The following is a 26,514-nucleotide window of genomic DNA, read 5'->3' on the forward strand; positions in this document are numbered from 1 at the left end:
AATTATAGTATTGGATAAAAACTCTACCACAGCGGAAGAAAATCTGCAACGCTGCGTCACAGCGTTATTCCATTGGATGACATCCAACAATCTGAAGTGTTAATACCCAAAAAACAGAGATCATGTTGCTGGGAAAGAACAACACTTTCTCACCCAGCGTTAGGTGGCCTAAAGATATTCGCCCTCCTCCCAATATAATAGACGTAGTGAAGAATCTGGGAGTAAAATTCGACACCTTATTATCCTTTCATCAACAAGTGCTTTTGTGGCTGGCACTTGTTTCCACCTCATAAAGTCTCTGAAAAAGTTATTTGACCTACTACCCTGTGTGGCGAGAAAGTCAGTTGCAGTGGCCCTTATTATATCTAGATTGGTCTACTGTAACAGCCTTTATGCAGGGACCAACAAGTCGGTCCTGAAGAAACTAGATAGTCCAAAAGGCTGCCACTCGCCTAGTCCTAAAATGGTGGCGAGGCTCTTCAGCCTCAGCAGCAGTGAAATCCTTACACTGGCTGCCTATTCACAAAAAAATCCTTTTCAAGATGCTAATAATCACCTACAGAGCCTTTAGATCGGATAGTCCAAAGTATGTGAGGACCAGAGTCAAACCCTATGTGACGCAGCAAACCCTTAAATCTTCATCAGCTAATTTCCTTTCACTCCCCTGCTGTAGCTACATTTCTAAAGGAGGTAAATCTGTAGCAGTACTAGGGACTAAAGCCAGGAATTCTCTACCCTTCCATCTTCGGTTTGCTCAAACCAACCTTTCAGGAAGTCTTGAAAATCTGGATATTCGGAGTATCAGATGCTGTAGTTTGATCACTCCTCTGATTCCGTAGTTTCCCTGCTGCTTTGTCCTTTTACATGTCCGATACAGCGCCATGATGCTCCATGAAGTGAAAGTTGCGCTCTCTAAATACTAGTATGCATACATACTTTCTGTTGTGAAAAGTGAGGCGGTTTCTAGGCAGGGCCTGCTCTTTTGTTTTTTCCCGACTGTTACTTCAAAATGGTTGATGACAGCCAGGTGCAGCCTTCACACTTCATTGTGGCCATGTTTTGGGCACACCTGCAAGGGACAGTATCATCGCTACTCTAGCGTCCTGACTGCGCTGCTCAAGCCGGAGCTTGAGCGTGGCAGGGCCAGAGCCGCCCCGCACCCGCTCGGCCGGTACCGGGGCACTTCGGGACCATGTGGGGTGTGGGGGGGTAGAGAAGCGGAAAGAGGCTGAGGAGGTCCCGCGACCGATTGGAGCTGCCACTGGAGGCCCACGCGTGGAGGAAGCAGCGAGGAGGAGGCAGGCAGGTAACCAGTGGGGTCAGCAGTAACCCCTACCGAGGCAGAAGCGGCCAACAATAGGCCAGTGCGGCTTCTCTCGGAGCGCCCCCGCATATTTCTGCTGTTGGCTGTCGTGGCTGCAGAGGTGTAGCGGATTTCTTCCTGCAATAGGGCCTTCTGGCCCCACCCATCTGTGGTAAGGGGAGTCCACAGAGAGACAAGGGAATACAGGGGGGGCACTATTTCCATTGTAAAGGAAGACCACAGGGAGTCAAGGGAGGCCACCACTACCGCAATCACCATCACCCTTCCACGGCCTCCCTTCCATGCCATCCCCGCTCCCATTCCTCTTCGACCACTCCGGTTCCATCCTCTGCCTGTCCCCCCTGGACACTGCCAAGCGGCCATCCAAAGGGGCCCTATCCTGCCATAGGGGGCTGGAATCCAACCCCTAGTAACTAAGAGAGCGCTAGAGCAGGAGATGCCGAAGATTGGGAGGCCCAAGTGACTGCCTGCGCCTGGCCTGCCCAGGGGTCCTCGCCTCAGTCGGTGTCAGCCGGAGGGCGAACAAAGGTGAAGAAGCACAGACAAGCCCAAGACATTCAGCAGGCCAGTGCAGTGAGAGCAATTAAAAAGCAACCACATTTACGGGACCAGCTGGACCCGGAAAAGCCCAGCTGAACCGTATCAAATGACATCAAATATACACCGGAAAAATCTGGAAAACAGAGCAACCTGGAGAAGAGAGACCACTGATAAAGAACGCAAACACCCTGCACACATCTGGAAACTGGTTTACAAATTCCCCTTTAAGCTGAGGCACAAGACCCTACTAAAAGAATATAAACGAGCCTGCATGCTACAGGGGTGGAAAATGACAAAGGGGAGACCAGGGACTAAAACATCCTCTAGTAAAACCTACACCGAGTGAACGCAATCTATGGAGACTCAAGCCTGGCTCGAGTCCACCCCAGTCAAACACTCAAACTCCAAAGTCATGACAATCTGGAAGTACTTCACGCCAACACCTGCTGTGCTGAGATCATTAGTGAAATGGGAGCCAAACAGTAAGGCTACACCGCACAAACCATCTTCAGCAAACCAGGTGAAGCAACAAGAAGACGACAGCCAGAGTCAGGAACTAAATTTGCACTATTGTGAGAAGCCACCCAATGGGAGTGCCTCCTGCCCCTTGAACACTGGTGCTGATCGCCCTTCGATCCAGGAATCCCCGCAGGGCAAGGAACTATCATCAGCACTGGATTCCCCGAAAGGCGACTCGCAAAACCTGAAAGGTAAAAGCAAGGCGACCCTCCAGGGGGGAGGCAGCGGTGCTCATCACAATCTGTCCCTTTCACAAAGCCTGTCAGCAATGAAGCCCTACACTTTCAATCAAACCTCATCTCTTTTGGCACTGGGAGACAATAGCCCCTTGGGGGAACAGAACTCTTACCATCTACGTAGCGAGACAAAGCTCACAACTCAATCCGGGTGCTCCCACCCAAACTCTCTTTTGTCCTCAATAAACTCAATATTGACGATCGCAATTAATGCCCTCACATGGCAAACGCAAAAACTTGAAATTCAAATGCACACTATGCAGGCAATAGCAACAGCTAAAAGGAACATAGCAGCCAAAATTGATAATATAGAAGGAAATCTGGAAATGTTGAAGATGCAACATTCTGCAAGGTGTTCATGCCTTCCAGTTGTTGAGAAGCTCAGATCTCTGGTCACAGAATTAAAACAAAGACAAACAACGATCACAGACCATCTGGACCAACTCATAGAAGACAGGGCTCCAACTAAAGTAAAAAAAAAAAAAAAAAAAGCACAAATAACGAGACAGCCACAACAAAAATATTCCTAACCACGCCACAGTTGATAACAATGAAGAGCCCAAATTAAGCTCCACAGAACTAATGTTTAGAAGTTACGTCCCCTACCTACGTTAAAAGCCCATCTAGCAACCTTATTATAGGCCCAGAGAACCATCCTATCTCTTCGCAGCTGGTAACAGTGATGAGTCAAAACAAAATCCATTACAACTCCACAGAAACGGGTAAAGCTGCACTCAGGAGCAAAGGCCTGACGGACAACCTCGAAGAGACTGCAGAAACTAGAAAACTGCTATCCAGAAGGGCAAAAAAACACCTGAAGAAGCAAACAAAAAAACACCAAACACCGGGGCTGTGTAAAGGAACTACAATTGTGCCTGGAAGCATCAGACGGCAACCCAGATCACAAAACGGACCAAAAGGTGGACCACCAACCAAAACCACTCAGGCCACAGAAATTCTACCCAATCTTTCAAAAGGCGAGTCCTACCGTCAGTCCAGGGAACTACTGCACCTGTAGCACAACCACTTACAAAACTGCGCTGCAGGGGCGACCCGGCTGACGAAGGGTGGGAGCAAGCCCCACATTAGATCGAACTCCCTCTGCAAATTGACAGTAGAGGGGGCAACGACACAGCACAGCATCTAAACGGGCAGGAGGAAGATGCGCCTCCACCCAATATGGATAGCACAAGAACACCTCTCCCGCAAATAAATAGTATTGGGCTGCGGGAGATCAATGCAGCCCAAACAGACATCAGAGCAAATATAAAAAACAGATACCTCCCGGAAACATACGCCGTTACTACAAGGCCAAGGGTCCACGCTCAGAGGGAATCAGAGAACAACATCGTAGTGCTTACGCCCGAATATACATCCCGCGGAGGTTTACATTAAATAGGACTAATATTTGACAAATTCTACAATACATTCCAGGGTTAACACATCTCACAACAGAGCTCAATTCAAGGCCCTGAGCAATAATACAACAAGAGAATCGACAATAGCAACATGGAAAACCAGCACGATAGCCCGAATGATTAGGACAGAAAAGGCCCAATCAGCTAAATGGGGGATCAATGTACATGAACCCGAAGAGGAAAAATATCCACACATACTGACTGGCAGACTCAGCAACAGAAATACAACGGACACAGAGAAAGTCCATCTTAAGAGGCACAACCCAAGTTGCTTATCCTAAACCATTCTCCAACTTGAGAATACATTTCTCACCTACTTCCTCTGCAACAGAGCACAAAATCACCGAAAGAGAAAAAGCAGAGCCGTACACATATGATCAGAAAGGAGCACCAACAACACTGTCAGGTCAATCAAACTGCTCCTAGCACAAAGAGACTCAACTGGCCTGCGAGTAGAACGAACAAGACCATAAAAGTAACCACATGGAACGTGTACAGGCTGGAAACCACGCTACAGAACAGAGCTGCCTTTGAATTTTTACAGACAGGGGACCTGCTGTGTCTTTAGGAAACCTGGCTACTCGCCCCATTGGTAATACCAGGATTCAAGGAATTTCAACACCCAGCAAAAAAGCATAATGTATTCGGAAGGCCATCAGGGGGCCTATCCATATACGGAAGCTTGGGTACTATCATAACGTCACCAAAATCCCCAATAAGCATGGACATTGTCCAAGCAATACCTGAAAATGAAAGGGGCCCCAATAACGATCCTACTCTTGAATGTTTACTTCAATTGCAAAGATAGCCCAAGACATGGCAAGATGAGGAACTGGTCAACACACTTAAATAACTGTTCAGCAACTACCCGAATTGTGGGATAATAATGGTCGGCTAATTCACTGCGCACAACCTAGGAACAGAAACAGACGCCCTACCTCCTAGACTGTGCTGGTAATCTGCTTAATAAATTTCTAAACACTCGCAGGCTAAGGTCCGTATAAGAGTCACAAGACGCCAACCATGTTACAATTGAAGATTCCCAGGAAAAACCTAAATCAACTATTAATCACATTTTTATGAGCAATTACCTTCAAGAACAAGTGGTAGGATTTCTAAAACCAGTACAGCAGACTAGTGATCACCTCCCACTGCTCACAGCTATTTCTCTGCTAACTGTTAACCTTAAGCACATTATTCCCCTGGACTCATCTAATAGGGAGGAAATACACACGCTCCTAAAACGACTAAAGTGGAATAAAATAGACACATCTGGCCTGGCAGTTTAGAAAAAGAATTGGTCAATACAACTACATTGAGGGGAATATACCCACAAAATGGTCAAAACTGGTGCCGGAGCTGTACCACCTTCTGCTAGTCACGAAACCAAACCATCAGTCAGAATCCAAAGAATGGGTGTGCTGCCAATATCAGCCAAGGAGTAAACAAATCCAACTAAGCAAGAAGGCACTGAGACAAGCCAACCGCAACTACAAATGTGTGAGAGATGAAACAGGACTCCAGAAACGCTTGCCTGCCAGGAACTCGCACAGAAGAAACATATGGAACTTCAAAAGGCGACAAGAAGATTCCCAATGGCTGCACATCCACAGTCTTTTAATCCCAAGTAGACAAGCAGAATTTTGGCTATACATCAACATGCTGTCCGGGCGTGGTGACGACCGGCGAAACGGAGTTTCAAGTCACACATTGATCAACCATGTGAAAACATTGTACTGCAAGTCTTCTTACAATACCCTTCCAGACTACCAACAATCGCTTACATGCACCAGCCCGCACAATGTCACTAGTAACAAAATTGGGGCCAATCATGGAAGAAACAAGTGAACCTCTTGATGTGCACAACAGTGTGCTAATAATATTAAAGAAACATCAGAAGCAACAGTGCCCCAGGGCCCAACGGCCTACCTGAACACCTATTCAAAGAGGACTACGTATTCTGGGCAACTATACTCACCCCGTTATACCAGTTCTGTATGATTAATTCATCAATCCCCAAAGCCTGGAAACGTTCCCTACTACAACTAATCCATAAAAAAGGTGACACTGGACATCCAACCACCTACAGGATGATAGCCCTTCTGGAAGTCGAGGCAAAGGCATACGCAAGTCTACTCTTACAAGATCTACAAAACTGGGCTAATGAGAATGGAATACTACCAGTCTATCAATCTGGCTTCATGGCAGGAGCATCAACATTGGATAACATTCTAGCCCTAGCCTACCTGGTAGAACAGTCCACCCGGAAAAAACAGCGCCCCCTTTTTTCATGCTTCATAGACTACTCTGCGGCGTTCGACTGTGTCAATAGGAATTTACTCTGGCAAAAACTACAAAACTGGGGGATCCCAACCACACTGCTGAACGCCATCATTGCCGTCTACTTCAGAACCTGGGTACGTGTCAAACTAACCCTGAACAAAGAAGGTGCACATGGAAAGAGGGCTGAAACAAGGCAGCGTATTGGCGCCTTTACTGTTTAACTTATATACTGCAGAACTTGCTAAATCAAAAGCCAACTTGTTAGCACCTACAATTGGGCTGACCAGACTGTTCTTAATGCAGTACACTGATAATATGGTCTAAATGGACCACACAAGGACAGGCCTGCAAAGAGCACTAGAAGCACTAAGCTCCTACAATGACGAAAATGAATTGACAGCCAATGCCAGTAAAACAAAGGTAGTGATCTTTGGAAAATATGCTAACAAACACAAATATCAATGGAGAATGGGTAACCTGAAAATAACTACAACAACTAAGTATAATTATCTGGGGGTTTGGATCACAAGTAATGGCAAGCCCACAGCACATATTGCATCCATAAAATCAAAAGCCAAGGCGTGACGTACGCCCTCTGCAAACTCAACTCCCAACTGCACAGCCTGACAACCGAGCCAATACGAAAGGTTAAAAAAGCCAAGTTACTTCCCTCAATTTCTTATGTGCAGCTAGTGTTTCCTGGGGCACTAATTAACATCATGGAGTCTGCCAATTGCCGAGCATTTAAACAGATTTTCCAGATACCTGCCCATGCCCGGAATGCTTTAGTACGGTTAGAATTCGAACTAAGCAAACAATCCTACGAACACTGGGCATCGATCATCCGTTACTATCAAGGGACATGTGGAGCCCCCCAAACACAATGAAAGCAACCCTGAAAGACATTTTCACGATAGACATCCTATCTACTGCCCTCAATGAACTGCACCTTGACTTGTCCAACTTGGGGGATTTTATTAATTAACCGGGAATTTTAAAAACCATTTTAAGGAAACAAGTAAGGCTATTATCCAAGCGAGGCGACCTGGGGCTTATATAGTCCTCTAGTAGCAATATTGGGTTCTTAGCCAGCTCCTACAAGGACAAATTGAGGCAGCCATATCTTGACTCAGCTCTGAACAAATCAATTCTAAAGCAAATCTAGTCAGTCAGACTAATGGCCATGCCAATAAAAGACACATATTCGCTGGAAATCCCTAGAGGCGGTCACCTCTTGCAGATTGTGTCATCGGTACGAGGAGTCTTTGGCTCACCTAGTTTGTATTTGCCCTCAATTGAGTCACACACGTTGCACTTTATTAAAACATTTGTTTTTTAAAATATGGCACCCGTACCTGTCTAGAAGCAATGAAACGTCTTTTTAATTTAGAGATCCCCATGGAACTGGCTAGATTAGCGAAATGTGCACATCAACTTAAAGAACTTATAAGCAAAGATTGAGCCTTGGTCTAAAGGCAGACCACAGGCCCAAATTAGCGAGCAAATATTCAATGTTATGGATTCTTATTTTTACGCCCTGTGTAACTGTTCGAAATGTACTAAAGTAAATGATAAAATGTTGTTTTAATCAGTGACCGAAGAAAGCGCGTGGAAGGACACACGATGCACGGCCTTTAGTAACTATTTTTATGAATTGAAACATTAAATAAATTCATTCATCACTACTCGTAGGAAGAGAACTATAACCTTGCGCAAAGGATGTGTCTGCACTGCAGACAGAAAATTGCATTTGAAAAGGAAGCACCCCAAACCAATTCCAGGAATTAGACTGTGGAATACAATCTGCTGCCTTGGAAAGGGAATGTAAAAGTGGAATCAAAACTATTTCCATTTTGTCCCAGTTCCAACCTGCTTCACTGACCAAGGAATGGAGTGCTCCACGGGTTTCTCAAAGAGCTGTTATTAGACCATAGTTGGAATATCACCTGAGGTCTACGTTGCTTGTTGGAGAAGCAGAGGGTCTGCCCAGTGCTTACAAGCCTGCCTGCTGCGATAGGGGAAAATGTGCCTGGCCGGTCTTTGAGGAAAAGATTGTTTAGATTCTGGATGACATCAGTGATGCCCCCCATCTTAATGGTTCGACAGCAGCTATGGTATATCCAGAGAACGTTATTACTTGGGAACCCCCCCCCCCCCTATCACCCTTCTTGCATTCTATCTGCGATAACCAACAGTCATGATAAGTCTAGGCATAAGTAAAATTATTTCAAAATCTATCTCCGAGGATTGTTTACACTCCTCATCGGCTACCCTGGCCTATGTCCCTAAATTCAAGAAAACACGACAGGGAGGTTGGGCTTTTGCAGGGACATTATCTTCCTCCAGGAGACTCATCTCCTGAAGCAGAACGCTTTTTGCATGCGTCACCCAAAATACCCTCACTATTGCAGCGCACACGCCCGTGTTAAGACCGCAAGAGGGATCATCTTGTGTAAGGCGGGTTTTTTGGACTAACGTAATGAAGACGGTGCATGACGTCAATGGCCGCTATGTGAAACTCACCATTCATGGCAAGGTCAGTTAAGCACCCAAAGAACGAATAAAGCAGAAAGGTCTTTGCTTGCTTTAAACCAGTGTTATTATGAAGGGGGGGACAAAATGGGAGCACTCCTAGCCCGTACATTATGCCAGCAGCATGCGCATACACATACAGCTAAGATTAAGACCGACGATGGTAGCTGGGCTACTGCTGAATGGGTGAAGCTGCAGGCCTTTCATGATTTTTACCAAACCCTCTATTCTGAGGACAATGCTCACTGCACGCCTATAGGTTCCTATCTATACTCTTGTGCGTGGGACCCTATTGACCTGACCCACGCGGAACTTTTAGAGGCCCTTATTACTCTTGCTGAACTGCAGCTGGCTCTAAGGGCTCTACCCAGGGGTAAAACGCCTGGCCCTGAAGGGCTGCCAGATGCTCTCTACTGCGTTTTTCTCCCTCTTTGCCCACATGTGACTATATACACTATGGAAGCAAAAGAAGTTTCAGACAATAGTTATGCTTTTATGTACGTGAAAATTAGCCACCAGGATGTTCCTTATATACCCGTGTGTAAACGAAGCAAAGGTTTATCACGCTATTCAGTTACTTTGACACTAGGAGCTGCATTTTTTAACACAAGTATTCAGGTTGCTGATCTCCTTCCTGTTTACCAAAACAATGCAAGTCGTCTTGTCTAGTGAATAGATGGGGCAGATAGTGCTTAGACACCCAAAGCATGAAAACACACATTCCGAGCATCGAAGCCCTTCCGATCTCTGATCTGCACTTTTCACCAGATGGAGCCATGCTATATATTGTAGACCAAACCAATACAGTCCCCATTCAGTCCATCCCAGCCTCTCATTTGTTATTCGTTTTCAAGTGTTTCAGCAAAGAATCATATTGGACCAATTTGTTTAGGCATAGCTCCTCTGATCAACTACTTATTTGCTTAAGAATCTGAACAGACCTGTTTCCTATCCAGCACTGGCCTGCTAAGTCTGGAAGCTCAAAGCACTTAAAAGCTGGACCTCTCCTAGCACCTATCATTCTGCCATAAATTGCACATCATCCCGTTTCATCTTCTTGCAAATTCTGTATTCCAGTTTTCCAATCCTAAGTGTCATTTGAGAAATGATATGTATACATTTTTTTTTTTGTAAATTAACATTCAGCTACTTGACAGACATCTTGTGTCACTGGGGGGAGAAAAGGGGCCCATAAAATGGCCATTTTGATAACAGCATCACACTCACCTCATCAGCAACCTGCTCCTTCAGGTATGAGAAGGGCACGCCCAGTAAGTGCAACTGGCGCTCGCCATTCCAGTCAAAGCCACCAGCTTTGGAGAACTGCAGAGTAGAAAATGAAAAAAGTTCAAGAATTTGCAGTATTTAAAATCCAGCAAAGGGGAGCTGTTAAGGTAGAACATATCCATACCCTCATGGGATGTGAAAATAGGACGGGTAATACAGATCTCATGCTTGCAATATATTGTTCATATACATCTATATGTACCAAAACAAATAATGTACCGGATATCTTCCCTGAATCCAACACCCTTTATTTCTGGAGGCCTGCGCTCCATATGCTTTGTGTGCTATACCTCATTCTTCGACATATGACACCAAATATTCTTCACTGGGGCTACCAATTTCTATTCTTCCCTGTGCCTCACACCATACATTACCTGTGTTCTGCACCATATATTCTTGCTTATGTCCCAAACCCCATGTTCTTACTTCTGTCTTACTCCACTTATTCTTCAAGGTACCACACTGTACATTCCCCTATTTGGCTTACACTAAAAAAATTCATGCTTGTAACTCAGACCCATTTGTCTGTTTGTTCAACAACACATTCTTCCCTATGTGCTATACAACATATTCTTTCCTGTGTCCAAAACCATACTTTTCTGAGTCCTACACCCAGTTTTCATGCAATGTTCCATACTCCTGATTTTTATTCCCACTAACCACATACTCTTCCACATGTCCCATGCCCAGAATACATAGCTGACTCCCTATTGAATGTCCAATATACCATATAATTTACTATGTGCCAAATCTCAACAACTATTTCAGTGTCAAACAGCTCTACATTCTTTCCCTTGTCAGTACCCTATAACTGTGTGCAGAACCACTAAATAATTTCACTCAGAATTTCGCAACATTCTACATCCCATGTTTCTCGAGTGTCATCCCTCTATATTATGAAGTCTCCTGTGAAGGTGTCTCCTGTGTTTCATAGCCCAGTAACCTACCTTTGTTGACATATTGTACCTTGTATTCATACTTCAACATTCTATCCCTACCAGAAGATACCTTACCATGCTCACAGTGCATGCATAGAACCTCTGTGCCAGTGCTTACCTGATACTCCATCCAGACTCACCTCTAATTCCGAGCCCTGGGTATCTTCTTTTAAAGTCATGTAGGCTCTCCTCCCATCAGCAGAGGTGACATGTATATACTCTTCAAAAACAGGTGGCCGCTTCTGAACCCGCTTCCGTTCTCTCGTCATGGGGGTCATGAGCAGTGGAGCCATGTCACTTATCTCCAGCGGTTCAGTAGCCAAAAACTTTGTATTTCTAGGGACAAACAGTGTGACAAAGGCAGGGGGAGAGGACTGTAATCAATGGAAGCAGTGGCTACTAGCAAGGGACATCAAAAGCTTTGTCTGGAGAGATTATTATACTAGTAGTTTTGCGACGTCGAGGGAAAAAAAAATATATATACTTGCACTCCAGAAGGTGGAGTGTTTGTTCGTTTGGAATATATATATATATATATATATATATATATATATATATATATATATATATATATATATATATATATATATATATATATATATATATATATATATATATATATATATATATATATATATATATATATATATATATATATATATATATATATATATATATATATATATATATATATATATATATATATATATATATATATATATATATATATATATATATGTATATATATATATATATATGTATATATATATGTATATATATATGTATATATATATATTCCTGTATTATACCTCCAGGGAGTTATTCACCAGATTATCAGAGGTTCACAGAAAGGCAGCACATCAACAGGCGAGTCCACGTCATTACTGAGGTTTGCTCGATTTCATTTTATTTTCTTCTTTTTCTTAAGAGTACAAAGCAAAGTGCATCGTGCATCAGGTGCAAAAAAGGAACGACCCTATATATATATATCAACACCAAATGCTTACTTGCTTAGTACGAAGTAGGCAGGACACAGCTCCGGGGTTCAAGCGATTTTATTACAGCAAATGAAGCGTGCAAAGAAGTCCGTGAAACGCTGAGGCAGACGCGTTTCTGGCCGGGATACGGCTTTCATCAGTGCCGGAATCACGGGTAGGATTGCTTCACCTGGAGTTCTTTAAGACATTGAGTTCTTAACTCCTCCTCCTTTTACCAGGTTTGTACCTCCTCTCACAGCATTTGAAGGCAGGCTGCATGCTGGTTCATGTAGTCACTCGCGGAAACTTAATCACAAGAAAGTCCAAAACGAGAGGAGGAGCCTAGCGCGCATCCAAGATGGTCGCGTGAGCACAGGGCTCCCCGGACCCTTGCCGCTCCTCGGAATTTATCCTGAAATTATCCTGACTTGGCTGACGGAATCTGGAAGGCGAATTCTGGCTGAGCGTGGATCTTCTTTCAGAAATCAAATCGGACCTGGGAATCCTGATCTACGGTGGTTGGAACTTTCGAGGCCCAATCGATGGCTGTGCCCGGTGCGAGGGTGACCTGTGGAGCCGGGGTGTAATTGAACAACAGCGGCAGCGGATCTGTGCCAGGGGCCGCTCCATTACTTTCGGTTTCACTTTTGGATCCCTGAGGGGCTGGAGATCGTCACTGATTGGAGCGGCTGGGTGTTTATCTCCGCTGGATGCCCTTGTCTCCGCTTGCCACCAGTGTGTCCGTTGATTTTTGTTTCTTCGCCCGGCCGCACAACGGTACCTGGTGCGGCTTCCAACTGAGTGGCCGGCACCCCCCTTGACGCTGGGCCGGCGGTCCCTGTTGGTGAGCGTGGTTCTCATGGGTGGCAGGGGAGGCCCCGAGGGGCGTAAGACTAAGACATCCCTCCGCGGGGGTCCGGTCCAGACGAACAACATGGATCGCTATACTCAAGGAAGAGGGTCCCCTGGAGCGGCTGGAGCCCCCTCGGACGAGGCTGGTGGTGGCTCGTCCATGCCCTCGGATCCGTCCCTGCAGGACATTATGGGCGCCATTAACGGCATCAAGGAGACTATTGCTACGCAATACGAGGCCTTGGCCCGTAAAATCGACACGGTGGCTATTGATGTCGCACTGATTCGGGCGGATCTCTCCAAGACCAACGAGAGGGTCCAATCGCTTGAGGTGCGGACGTCCACCCTGGTTACGGATGTGTCGGACCAGCGGGCCACTCTCGGCGACCTCAAGTCGGCCAACGATCTGATAGCCCGGCGGCTGGAGGACTTTGAGGGACGGGCCCGCCGCAATAACGTCCGAGTCGTGGGCGTCCCGGAGTCCTCCGACAACCACCCGGTGGATCTCCTGGTGGAAGAGCTCATCCTCAAGCATCTTGCCCCCGCCGGCCTGAGTAAGTTCTTTGCCGTGGAGCGGGCCCATCGTGTTCCGGGCGGTCGGCCGCGGCCAGGGGCCCCCCCGAGGCCCATTGTTGCCAAACTTTTCTATTACAGAGACCGAGATGTGATTTTGCAGGCCTCGCGGGCCCATGGCCCGGTCCGCCATGAGAATGCGTCTATTAACTTTTTCCCGGACTTCACCCAACTTGTCCAGAAGCAAAGGATGGGCTTCCAAGGGGTAAAGCGTCGCCTCCGCGACCTGGGTCTCAAGTACTCCATGCTTTTTCCTGCTAGGCTCAGAGTGGAGCACGAAGATCGGACACTCTTTTTTGACTCTCCCGTGACTGTGAGTGACTGGCTTGACTCGTTGCCGGGCCGCGGGGACCGGCCTGGGCCCTCTCCTGGTACCGAGGGTGGCGGGTCTCCCTCGGAGTGACTTTGGTCCTTGATTTTGCCATTCTGTACTGTTCGACTGGGTTCAACTTCTCTTTTGCATTTTGTTTCATTATGATCTATGTGGGGGGCGGCTGGGGACGGGTCCCTCTCCTCCTCCGGGGTCTTTCCGTAGAATGGGGTTTATGGGGCGACAGGCACACTGCAAGTTGGGGTGGTTTTTTGGGTCCCAGGGGTGCAGGGTGGGGGGAGTTGGTAGTTGGGGGGGGTCGGGGGGCTTTGATTTGTGTGTTTTGTTTTTCATGCAAGGCTTTTGTTCTGTTCTTGTCTTGGGCGTTGCGCTAACTGCTGGGGGACCCTTGATCGATTGGAGGGGATGGGGGGAGACGGGTTGAGGTTGATGTCATGGAACGTCAATGGATTGGGGGACCGTATCAAACGGGGTGTTGTGCTGCAGTACCTGCGACGTATGTCACCTGATGTGGTGTTTTTACAGGAGACGCATCTGGTGGGTAACGTTTGTCATGCCATGAACAGGGGGGGGTACCGACTCGTTGCCCACTCTGGTTTCACCACTGGCTCTAGAGGGGTTGGCATTCTCCTGCGATCTTCACTTCCGCTGGAGATCACCAGGGTAGTCCCGGACGACAGAGGGCGCTATGTGGCTCTGACTGGGCGGTGGGAGGGGCAGTCCCTTTCCCTGGTCTCTGTCTATGTCCCCCCGGGCCTCCAGAACTCCACCTTTTCAGATTTGGGTCGAATGCTGCTTGAGCTTCCTGACAGTCTTCTGCTTATGGGTGGGGATTTCAATTCGGTGGTCTCGGGCGACCGGGATCGCCACCCGCCCAGGGCCCTCCCTGCTGCGCAGGGGTGGCTTGGCGGATTCATGGAGACCTTCGGTCTGGTTGATTGCTGGAGGTTAATGCATCCTACACAGTGTCAGTACACCTTTCATTCGGGGGCGCATGGGAGTCTCTCCAGATTGGATTACTTTCTTATGCCCGCGGCCCAGATTGCTCGGATTCGAGAGGTTAAGCATTTGGCCCGGGGTATCTCTGATCATTCCCCACTGTGGTTGCTTTTTGACACTGGGACGCGGTCTGCTGGGCGGATCGCTCCTATTAACCCTTGGTACCTGCGGAACCCCACGATCCGCTATAGTCTGGTCAAGTCGATTGACCAATACTTCGTTGAGAATGATGGGTCGGTGATGTCCGCAGTGTCCCTGTGGGAAGCCTTTAAGGCAGTACTCCGTGGGCATGCCCTATCCCAGATTGTGGCAGCTAAGAAGGTTAAGACGGAGGAGGTGGAGAAGCTGGAGACCGACATCTTGGGGTTGGAGGCGGCCTTGGAGACGGGTGTCTCTCCGGATGGGCTGCATGCCCTCAGCCTGAAACAGTTCGAGTATAAGTCCCTTGTTACTGACGCTGCCCGGACCATGTATAGGGAGCAGCAGGGTAGGTTGTATGATGCTGGAGACAAGGCTGGTAAATTGATTGCTTGGCTGGATAGGAAGGAGAGAGTGAATCGTGTGGTCCCAGAGCTCTGGGTTGCGGATGGAGTGTGTGTGACTGAGCCTGGCGAGATTGTGGAGTGCTTTGCTGACCACCTCCGGACGGTGTATTCCCCGGTGTCTGACAGAGATGAAGACGACTCTCGTCTTCTACTACGGGATATTGTCCTGCCCGGCTTATCCGTCGAGGACCGTGAGCGGTTGGATGCCCCCTTGGCCGTCGATGAGATTGCTGCCGCGATTGGCTCCCTTCGCTCGGGCAAAGCCATGGGCCCTAATGGCCTGCCGATCGAACTATACAAACTACGCCCGGATAAAATCGCGCCCTTCCTTCGTCGTATGTTTCAGGAGTCGAACGAGAGGGGTTCCCTTCCCGCCGACCAGCGTCTGGCGACTATAGTCGTGATTCCTAAGGATGGTAAACCACGTGACCGCTGTGCTTCATATAGGCCTATCTCCCTCTTAAACGCAGAACCCAAAATCTTGGCTAAAGTCCTCGCCAACCGCTTTCTGAGCGTTATCTGTGATCTGATTCATCCGGATCAATGCGGTTTCATCCCCCACCGTAATACCGCTCTTAATCTGCGGCGTCTGCACGGTGTCCTAGCTAGGGCGAAATACTTTTCTGAACCAGCCGTATTGGTTTCATTGGACGCCACCATGGCTTTTGATACCATCGAGTGGCCATTCCTCTGGGCGGTCTTGGAGAAGTTTGGCTTTGGGGAGGGATTTCTTAGCTGGGTGAAGCTTCTTTATGCCGGACCAATGGCTCAGGTGGTTGTCAATGGGCGGGCTTCCAGGCCCTTTGCTCTCGGGAGGGGCACTAGGCAGGGGTGCCCGTTGTCCCCTCTTCTTTTTGCTCTGGCCTTAGAACCGCTCGCCGCCTGGCTCCGCTGGGAGCCCTCTATCAGGGGGATCCGGTGGGCTCCGGGCTTCGAGGATCGGGTCTCGCTGTACGCGGATGATATCCTTCTGTACCTCACCTCGCCGCGACAGTCACTCAATGTTCTCTTTGATGTCCTCACCTCCTTTGGGAAAAACTCGGGTTTGATAATTAACTGGTCCAAATCTTGTGTGTACCCTCTCTCCGGTGGCCCTCCCGTCTTGCCGCCTCTACTTCCTATCCAAACGTCCTCATCCGGCTTTAAGTACCTGGGGGTGTATGTTTCGTTGGACCCGGCGGTCCGCTATGAGCAGAACCTCCTGTCTCCACTCCGACGTTTGAGGGTGGATACGGCGCGTTGGTGTAGGTTGCCCCTGTCTCCGCTTGGTCGCGCGGCCCTGTTCAAAATGATGTCCCTTCCCAGATTTCTCTACGCACTACAGAACTCATTTGATGTCATCCCGGTGGCCTACTTTCGGGAGGTGGAGAGCCTGCAGAGGAGACTGGTCTGGGATGGGCGGGCGCGTATCGCTCTGGCAAAGCTTACTCTCCCCTGGTACGACGGGGGCATCGCGCTTCCTGACATTAGACGGTACTACTGGGCCTCTCAACTGTCGGCAATTAACCATGCCACGTATGCTCCTGGTCTGAACCCGGCGTATGAGATGGATAAATTCCTGCTTCCCGGCGGTAATTATAACAGAGCGCTTTATTCCCGATCTGCTGGTGGTACCCTCACGGGCCCTACCAAGATTGCGGTAAGGGTGTGGAAGGCGGCGAATGTTGCGATGGGGTGGGGTGAGCGTTTAACGTGTGCTACTCCCCTGTTTGCCTCAGACCGCCTGGGGAGCCTTTGGACGACGAAAGGCTTTGAGCACTGGGACACGATCGGTATTAGCAGAGTGGGGGATATGTGGGTCAAAGGCGCGGTCAAGACCTTCGCGGCGCTCCGAAGCGAGTATGATCTTAGTGAGAGGGAGTTTTTTCGCTACGCCCAGGTTCGGCATGCCCTGCTCTCGGTCTTTGGGGAAGGGTCCACGGTCCCTGTTTCTTCGCCCCTCGAGGACCGCATACTCGACGGTCACGTTCCCGATAGTACTATCTCCTTGATATATAAAAAGTTGATAAATAATCGGGCTGACCTCTTGGTGCGTCTACGGGAGACGTGGACGGGGGATGGAGTTGAGTTGGACGACGAGGACTGGCAGTCCGCGCTGTCATCTCCTAAGGAGGTGGCCATCCCGGCCCGTCTCCGGTTGGTCCAGCTTAAGATCCTCCATCGCGTTTACGTGACGGGCCCCCGTTTGGTCTCGATGGGGTTTTCTGAGGACGGGCTCTGTAAGCGTGGCTGTGGGCACAGTGCCACCTTTCTCCACATCCTGTGGGAGTGCCGCGAGGTGGTGGAATACTGGCGTCAGGTGCATGAGGTTATGGGGCGAGTCACCGGGGTCACGCTGTTGCCGGAGGTGCGTCGTTGTGTGCTGAATGTGTGGGAGCCCAATGACTATAATGCTGCCCAGACGCGGTGGGGTTCCCTGGGGAACATGATAGCAAAGAGGGACATAGCGCAGCTTTGGGGTTCGCAGCGGGCCCCCACAGTGTCTGTCTGGAAGGAGAACATGGACTGGTGCATGTTTAGGGAAAAGACTGTTTATGTGGCTCGTGGTAAGCCCGGGGCTTGGAACAGAATTTGGGGGCAGTGGAATGCGTATCGTGGAAGTATTTGTGCTCCCCCCCTGATGGAAACGTCTGATGTAGCCATGTCCCCCTGATCCTTGATGGTTCCTTACTTATCTGGCACATGAGTATAGATTTGTATTCCCGTCTCTCCCCCCCCACCCTACCTCTTGGTTTCCCTGTTTTTGACTGCCATCGGGTGGTCGGATTTGGACGTGCCCCTGCTGTGGCCCGACGCCCATCTCATGTTTTCTTGCCTCGCCTTTGTTTTAAGTTGTTATTTATGTTAAAAGGGTGTATCCTGATTTCCTCTATGTGCAGTCTGCTCTTCTGTATTGTGCGGAGCCCCGGTGGGCCAGTCATCTTTATTGCACTGTGTGATCTCTTACCTACTAGCGGCCGGCCCTGGTGGTTGTAGGCCCGTGATTGTAACCTTCTTTCTGCACAATAAAATTTTCAAAAAAAAAATAAAATAAAAAAAAAAAAAAAAAAAGAAAGTCCAAAACACACAGTGGTGTCCCCAAACTTGGCGATATTCCACATGTTTCGCCACAGCTTGCCAAAACAGAATTCTGTCCGATTCATGCCATACGTAACCCCTTCTCAGGCAATACAGTTACGCCTCCTCTCTCCCCTTGCAGTAAAGTACTGCTCCGTGGCAATTACCCGCTTGGGGGAGCTCTGCGTTTGCAATTTCGTTGCGCCTTATATATATATATATATATGTATCAGGCTTGGAGCATTTCTACGTGAAATGTGACTCTCTCATAGAGGTAAGCTGGGGCACAGAGAAGTCACTGAAACTTTAAGATTCTAGGGCAAGAAGTGCTTCACATGTATAGGAACAACTGATGCATTTGAGTAAGATGCCATCAATTACTCGCCTACTCAATGAATTCCCGGATACAGAGGGAGACATGATATCCTGAGAATAGATGGATTCACTGATTACTCACACAGTGCAAGGTATAAGCAGGGTTAAAGTTATATTCTTAAAGGAAATGTTGCATAAATCTTGACTCGAGAGCATATTAAAGATTATGATTGTATTTAGAGAGAAATGTGTAATCAATCAGGAATATTTGCATTAGCAAACCCCTAGGCCTTGGAAGTCACATGGACTCATCAAAGGCAATGGAAATATTTTATAAAGTTTGCAGGAGCTGAAAAAGTGGCAAACTAACAGATAGGTGGAAGATTTTACAAAGTGGTCATTTTCCACGTGGTCTCAACGCTGACAAACCACTGGTACTTTGAAAGTCTGTTTTAAAAAACTGTTTGCAGGAGTAGAAAATAGCTCTTATGAGTGAGGGAATTGTCTGCAAGAGAACAAGTGCATGGGCAGGTGGTACTCTGTCACCTTTCTGAGTTCTTACAAACAGATGATGTTTGAGGAGGTTTGCTAAAGACCTCTGTGTGCTCAGAGAGGAAGTATTGGCTTACAGTGTGAAAAGCTCTGTAGGTTGTACACAAGACCTTGAAATACATTATTTACTGAAAGGATTACTGCTCTAAGCCTAAAGGTATACAGTACCATTCTCTACTAGTCACAACTTGAAGCACCTGTAATGTTAAACTGAACACATCATTTACCTTCTGCTTGGTGTAGTAGTAATTCCTGGAGAAGATGGTGGGGTTATGTCATCGCTGGAAAGGTCTGGTAATGGCAAGTCCTCCTTTGCGCCAAAGTCCAGTTTTTTGACTGCTTCCAATCTTGGCCTCTTGGGTTTTGGAGCTACAAAATAAATTTTAGAAATGCATACTACATTTCACAATAGGTAGACTTATCACAACAAACCTTTGAAAAGAAGGCTCCTGCCTGGTTCCAGGAGGAAGAATCAATCAGTCAGTACATATCTAACAACCTAGGTCAATGTACTATAAAATAAAAATATATATATTTATATTTAATTGAATGCTTTTCAAATTAGTTTTAATTTTCCCTATCACTGTATTTTACCTATAAAAACATTTACTTATATTTTAATTCATTTTAATTCAAACAAATTAGGGGATTCTTACGCTTAGTCAAATGCTGACCCAAATCGATGTTTATTATTTAATTATGTGCATTAAATGAATTAAAATATATATTTATGTATTATGCTTCCCTTAGCCCAAGTGCCTAAGTCTAATGCTTAGTATATCTCTAAAGCTAACCACTCATTAGTATTTACTTGTATGATATTTACAATAAATTAAATTAGGAACATTAAGGAACCTTTATTGTAACTCTAATGTTATCGCTATCCCCCTCCCATAGAAACACTCCATCAATGGTAGATATTCTTCTTTCAGTTTGATTGAAGTAATTCCAAATAGGTTATTGTTTGATACATTGCTTGTTATTTTCATAATATAGTCCTGTGACCCGAATACCAACCTCAACCATAAACCCATCAAGTGATAATTGTTTTAGTATATTACTTGTAATTAAAGTAAATAAATGGTAAGAACTTTAATTGTATCCATTTATTTTATGACGTAATGGTGCACAATATAATGGCAGATGACATAATGGTGTTTTTGAGGGCCCAGTGTTGAGGTAAAGGCCTGAGGGTTGATGTTGGAGGTTTAATAGTATGTCCCCCTTTCTAACCATATTCTGGGCCATACACCCTATAAATCTCACTCGTAGCTAGTAGTCGCATCATTGAGGCAAGCAGCAGTATCCAAGCTTTGAAGAACAGCCACATGAAGGCTTTGTGTTAAATGGGTGATTTTGATTAATTAGACAAAAAGGACATAACAGCCATAAACTGTATCAGGCACATGACTGCAGTAATTTCGACTGCTGATGTCAGCAGAGAGGTGCATGTTTGATAATCAGGGACTATAATGGCGGCACTCTTCAAGGTCTAAAAATAGCCTAACTCAAAACCGATGGGGCTTGAATGCATTTCATTACTGGTATAACGGTCAAGACAATAAAATCTAGAGGCAAGTGCAGTTATGTATTAACCCAAAGTCAAGGGGATGGCACCATTACTACCAGAGGAAACATCTTGGAAAATGGGTTATGTTGCAGCACCCCAACGATCTTCCCCGGTTGTTTACTTTACCAGTTTGAAAACTTTAGAAAATATCTTGATTTCTAAAATATATTGATTATAGCTTCATAGCTCTCTGCCGGAGGCTATACAGTTTAAGGCCCGACCCTATGTGGGTCTGGCCTATAAAGAGGGAGATGGCCTTTAACAACCACTATAGCCAGAAGCAAAAGGGCTATAAAGCTATTCGAATATTCCAACCCCTGAGGGTAGGATGTTCTATATTGAAATTAAAGAAACAGAGAGAAACAATTGAATGTTCAAGCAGAAGGCTTTTTGCAGCTATTGCTGGCCTTAAGACACTATATGGTTGTAGGAAAGTGCCCCTTTTTGCATGGTTGCCCCCCCACTTTTTTTCCTAATGTTGATGTACTTTGACTGAGAGTGCCCTGGGTTCCTGCCAATGAGGTACCCAGGGCCTATATTCTTTCCCTAAACTGTAGAGTTGCAAAACTCAATTGGCAACTCTCTGGCCACATGTAAGTCCCTTGTAAAAGGTACCATAGGTACCAAGGGCACTGTGACCAGGGAAGGCCTCTAAGGGCTGCAGCACTTATTGTGCCACCCTAGGAGGCCCTGTACCGTTACACACACACACACTGCATGGCAAGCTGCGTGTTTTGGTGCAGAGCAAAGTGAAGAGTCGACATGGCACACCCTGTGTGCCATGCCTACAATCCATTGCCCTGGCATAGATGAGCCACCCCTCTAGCTGGGTGCGCTATACCAGTGGTGGGGGTACAGGTGCATGAGTCAATTCTTAGACATTGTAAGTGCAGTAATGCCATAAAGAGTATATGGTCTGGGAGTTTGTAATTACGAACTCCACAGCACCATAATGACTTTAATGAAATCTGCGAAGTTTGGTATTAAACTTCTCAGCACATTAAACCCACACTGATGCCAGTGTGGGATATAATGAAAGATGCACTCCTGGCTGAGTGGCTGTACGCCAGCTACCCCCACCAGACATGTTTCTGGACCCCTGGGTCGAGAGCTGGGCTCTCAGGGTCCTGAAACAAAGCACATCCTGGGACGAAATGGGCAGGGTCCATGAAGGGGAAGCTTTAAAGGCGTGCCGCCTTTGTGAGCTACCTCAGCCATTTGCTGCTCCCAGCAACAGGCCCCCACCGGTTCTGACCCCTACTTTGGGCGGGAGAATCGGCGGTAAAACCAAGTTAGGAGGAGAGGCGTGCCCACCTTTGCCAACCCCACCCCTTAGGAGGTGCAGGCGAGATGAAGCACAACTCTCAGTCCCCACCATCTTGCAGATGGGGGACCCAGCCAACCAGAGTGAGGCTTATGCCACCCTCCCACTGGAAGGTGGCACAATAGGGGATGTACCCACGCCAAGGAAGGGACCCATTGGTACCGTCCTGTACCTAGCTGTAACGCCCCTAAATCTAGCATTTAGAGCCATCCCCGCACCTTGCCTCTTCAGACAAGAAGAAGGAGCGAAGAGCTGCGCTGAAGAAGAAGAGGAGAACACCAACTGATTTGGCCCCAGCCCTACCGGCCTGTCCCGACCTCGACCGACTACAGCGTAATCCCGGTGTGTCCTGCAGCCAGAAGCCCCCACGTATCTGGAGGACCTGCCCTGCCTTCCCAAACCAGACATTGTCTCCCGTGAGCACCAGATTTGCTCTCCCCACAGACTCTGGCTCCTGCAAAATTCACAAGCCTGCACCACTCTGCACCCGACGCCCACGGCTCGAGTTTGAGTGGCCCAACACCCAGAGGAGGTCTCCCTGGTGATCCTGACCCGAGATCGAGCAACCACTGACCTGCCTCAAGCCTCTAGCCGACGCCTGCAGCTTCAATCCGGAGGGTCCCCCGACCGCAACCAGGATACCCCTGCACCAGATGCCCCACGGCCTTGGGTGGCCCAACCGACTGTGTCCAGGCAACCCCCAGCTTCCCAACTTCTCTCTCCACGTAGTGGTCGCCACCAGAATATTGTCATCCCCAAGCCTGCAGTGCTTTCGTAAACTGGAGAATCCCCATTGAAAGTAACATGGCACCTGAAGCCAAACCAACATCCTGCACCAGGTCGCCATAGTGCCGCTGTGGGTGCACCTTGGGTGCTAAACCGGATCCCCCGTTGCCCTGATCTTAAGTCCAGGAGCTTTGCTCCCACAACCTTTAGGCCTGCTCGTGAGCAGCCACCAACCGGAGGCCCCATAACCCCCATTGGATAACACTGGACCCTCAGCACTCTGCATCCGGCCACCCTAGTGCTGCTGAGGGTGCTTCGAGAGTGCATCCTTGACCCTGGGGGAACCCTGCTTCTAACCCCAGAAAAACAACTCCCAAGACCGAATGCTTACCCATAAACCGATAACACTGTTTTCTCCCATAAGACTGCATTGACTGCTTTCTTGTGAAAAATATTTTAAGTGTGGAGTTGGTTTGTATGAAAACCTTAAACTGCAAATGTGTAAAAACTGAATTACTTACCTTTTGTCTAGGAGATGTCCCAGTGTGATATCTAGGTGTATCACACTGAGTAGAAAAAGTAACATAGAAAGTAATCCAAGAAGTAATGTACACTGTAATCTACAAAGTAACTGAAAATGTTTGACTGTTGACTTACCTGTAAATCAACCAACTGCATTGAACCTACATTCAACTGTAATATACTGCATAAATCTTGCCAAGTATTATTATACTTATCTGTACCAGACCTGGCTTGGTTCTAGAAAATAAAATACAACTAAATAATATTTTTATACAAGCAAATTGGTCTGAGTTCAGTCTTTGAGTGTGTGACTTCATTTATTGCCTGAGTGTGTACAATAAGGGCTTAACACCACACTCTGATAAAGCCTTACTGCTCGCCCACACTACCACAAACAGAGAGTATGGTATTATCTACTTTTACCTCTGCCTACCTTTGGGGTTTCACTGGACTCTGTGCACACTATACCGCATTTTGGTATAATATATACAGAGCCTGCTTCCTACAATGGTTGCCTTCAATTGAGCGCTCAATATTCCTATGTTCTAATGCACGTTATAGATTTTAGACAATCACTTCTTTCCTTTGGCTAATTTGGGACATCTTCAAAAGTGTTCCTTCAATCATGAAAAGTGATTTAAGATAATAGAATAACAGTCATTAAAAATGTCTGAATGTGGACACAAACATCTCTAGAATATTTAAGTGCTTTACAACACGTACAGAAAGCTTTTATTATTGAACAAATGTGATATTCATTTTTTAAATCAAGGGCAGAGGGAAGAAAAGCTGAGCTATGCCCAAACCTTCCAATGACATTCCTCATGAGTTAAGACAGGAAATGTGGAGATACGAAGCATGAGAGAATGAAAGGCAGATTGTCTATTTCCAAAGGTAAGTTTGGGGCAGAGAAAGAAGCAGGGTGTGAAAGAGTGTCTGTTGTATACACATTCGTTAATACTCTTCGAAAAAACGTGGCAGACATTCCTCTGATATTGGACTCACTAAAGGAGGGTTGAAGGTCTATCAAACTCTCCGAGAGGTCTAGGTTAATGTCCTCCTCCGAGTCCGGCAACATTTCGTCAGCCCCCCTCTTTTTAGCAAGGACACCGTCAACTTCCGCTGCGTGTTTTGTTCCTGCTCTCCCATTGGTTCTGGATTGGACCTTGTGATTAAGAACTGTAGAACTGAGGACAGCATCCGCGGAGGCGATGGAGTCTTCAAAGCTGCGCTTCTCTCGAAACTGGGAAGTCTTGGGTATTGATGCAATGGGCCTGTCATCTGTGAACACAAAAAACACAAGAACTTTGCAAGTCAACAACACTGCAGATGTTTAACTCTACAAGAACAGGATAACAAGCATTTAAATTCAAGGTGGGACAATTTTATGATAAGCATCTGTGAAAGTTCTCTCCTTCCCTAATGAAGTCAGCAACAATATATACTTACAGGCAGAGGGACTGTTTTTAAATAAAGATTTCCAACAGCGAAGATGACGTATGCATTGCTATAGCAGACCTCTCACACAATTTTAGAACACAAATGCGCCCAAGAAGGGTGGTGGGTAAATTACTTTAAGGACTGCTATCCAGCGGGGAGTAGTCAAGACAACACGGGGTGAAGTTGCACTGATCCGAGCCCCTGCCCGGCTGGCCAAAATCTACCTTAAAACTGGTAGTCAAGGACATAATCCTTACACCAAGACTAGGTCCACTTAATATATGGGCGCTAACTGACCTCAGTGAGGTGGAACAACAGTTAACTACGCTAGGCTATACCCTTGTTAAGCGTGAGATAACAATGGGGTGGGGGGCGGTGGGTGCACCCTCTCCCCGAGTATGGATAAAAGAGTTTGACAAATCCATGATTGCGGAAACAGAAGTATTTAAATCACGAGTGTGTCCACGAAAATGGGATAGAAAATGGGGCAAATTAAATGTATACCATGGCAACCTGTGTATATCCCCATCGGTGGAACTGGAAATGAAACATGGTGGAGAGCGAGAAACTGCTGTACTATTCTCTCCGTAACCATTGTGAAGCACCATTGTATGATTACTCGAAATGGCAACTGGAAAATGTATGTGACTTTCAAGTCGAAATGAATAAAAAGATTGATATAAAAAAAAATGGTGGTCTGCGGCACTGGGGGTCACCAATCCCCCCACCGGCAGAGGCGTAAACAGCACCCAAAGGGCCAATGCGGTCCCAGCTTCACGTTCGTTATTGCTCCCCACCAGTCCCAGAAGGGACTGGTGGGGAGCAATGACGAACGTGAAGCTTGGCCTCAACCCTGCAAAGTCCCAAAATGGAGGCCGTTCTGCAGTAGCACACCCTGAAACTCAAAATGGGGGGCAGCTGCCCTAACAAACAACGTGTTTGAACTCTGAAGACAGGGCGTTGGGTCAGAGGAGGCAAGCCCAATCAACATGCCCAGAAAGTAGAGACTAACCATCGGCCCCGGCAAGCACAATGGAGGGGCAAACCTCACCTTCTCCAGCTAAGTGTTGTGCTTGCCGAATTCACCCTGATGCGACACAACTACGAATCCTGAGGCACCTGTGGATCGAGCAGTGTCACCTCACTGCCAGAACACATAGATTGGGGCTCCTCTGCCTACTGTACACTCTGTAAAATGACCTGGACGTTGCGGGCCACACTGGAACCCAGCACTTCCAACATGCGTGCCTCAGCAGCTATGGGCTCAATAACAGAGGAGCAACGCCACCAGGATTGAAAGAGAATCCTGTAGCACTGATGGAGGTAGTACCCACAGGACTAAACCGCAGACCCCCCTGATATAGATGGTCCTCCTTCCCACAGGGTCTCTCCGGGTCCCAGATAAGCACCAGACGCCGTCATAAGCAGCCAAACAGACACCACAAATGACAACATCGTAGGGATCGGTGGTGCAACCAAGCATTGTTGAGTCAACTAGCCTGGCTAAAATACTGGAGGCCATTACTGCCACCCGTGAGGCCCTTTAAACGAAGATATACAATAGAAATGACAATGGGCTTTTGCATGATGACCAACGGAAGCTGGTGGACAAGATGCATTTGACCAAAACTTCACCAGGCGACCTCTCTCCCAG

At 47.2% G+C, this 26,514-nt stretch overlaps 1 protein-coding gene across 1 annotated transcript in view; it reads right to left on the reverse strand.

Annotated features, from left to right (window-relative positions):
• The window catches only part of CHTF18 (chromosome transmission fidelity factor 18), a 488,876-nt gene that overhangs the window by 405,230 nt on the left and 57,132 nt on the right, over window positions 1–26,514 (reverse strand). Inside the window, exons 2-5 of the mRNA XM_085629346.1 lie at window positions 24,426–24,701; window positions 19,506–19,647; window positions 11,218–11,413; window positions 10,080–10,175 (exon numbers count right to left, since the gene is read on the reverse strand). Of these exons, the coding sequence (XP_085485472.1) occupies window positions 10,080–10,175; window positions 11,218–11,413; window positions 19,506–19,647; window positions 24,426–24,701 (710 nt within the window). The remainder of the gene's footprint in view (window positions 1–10,079; window positions 10,176–11,217; window positions 11,414–19,505; window positions 19,648–24,425; window positions 24,702–26,514) is intronic.

Source organism: Triturus cristatus, chromosome 10 (assembly GCF_964204655.1).
Source record: "Triturus cristatus chromosome 10, aTriCri1.1, whole genome shotgun sequence".
In the NCBI taxonomy this organism is placed as follows: domain Eukaryota; kingdom Metazoa; phylum Chordata; class Amphibia; order Caudata; family Salamandridae; genus Triturus; species Triturus cristatus.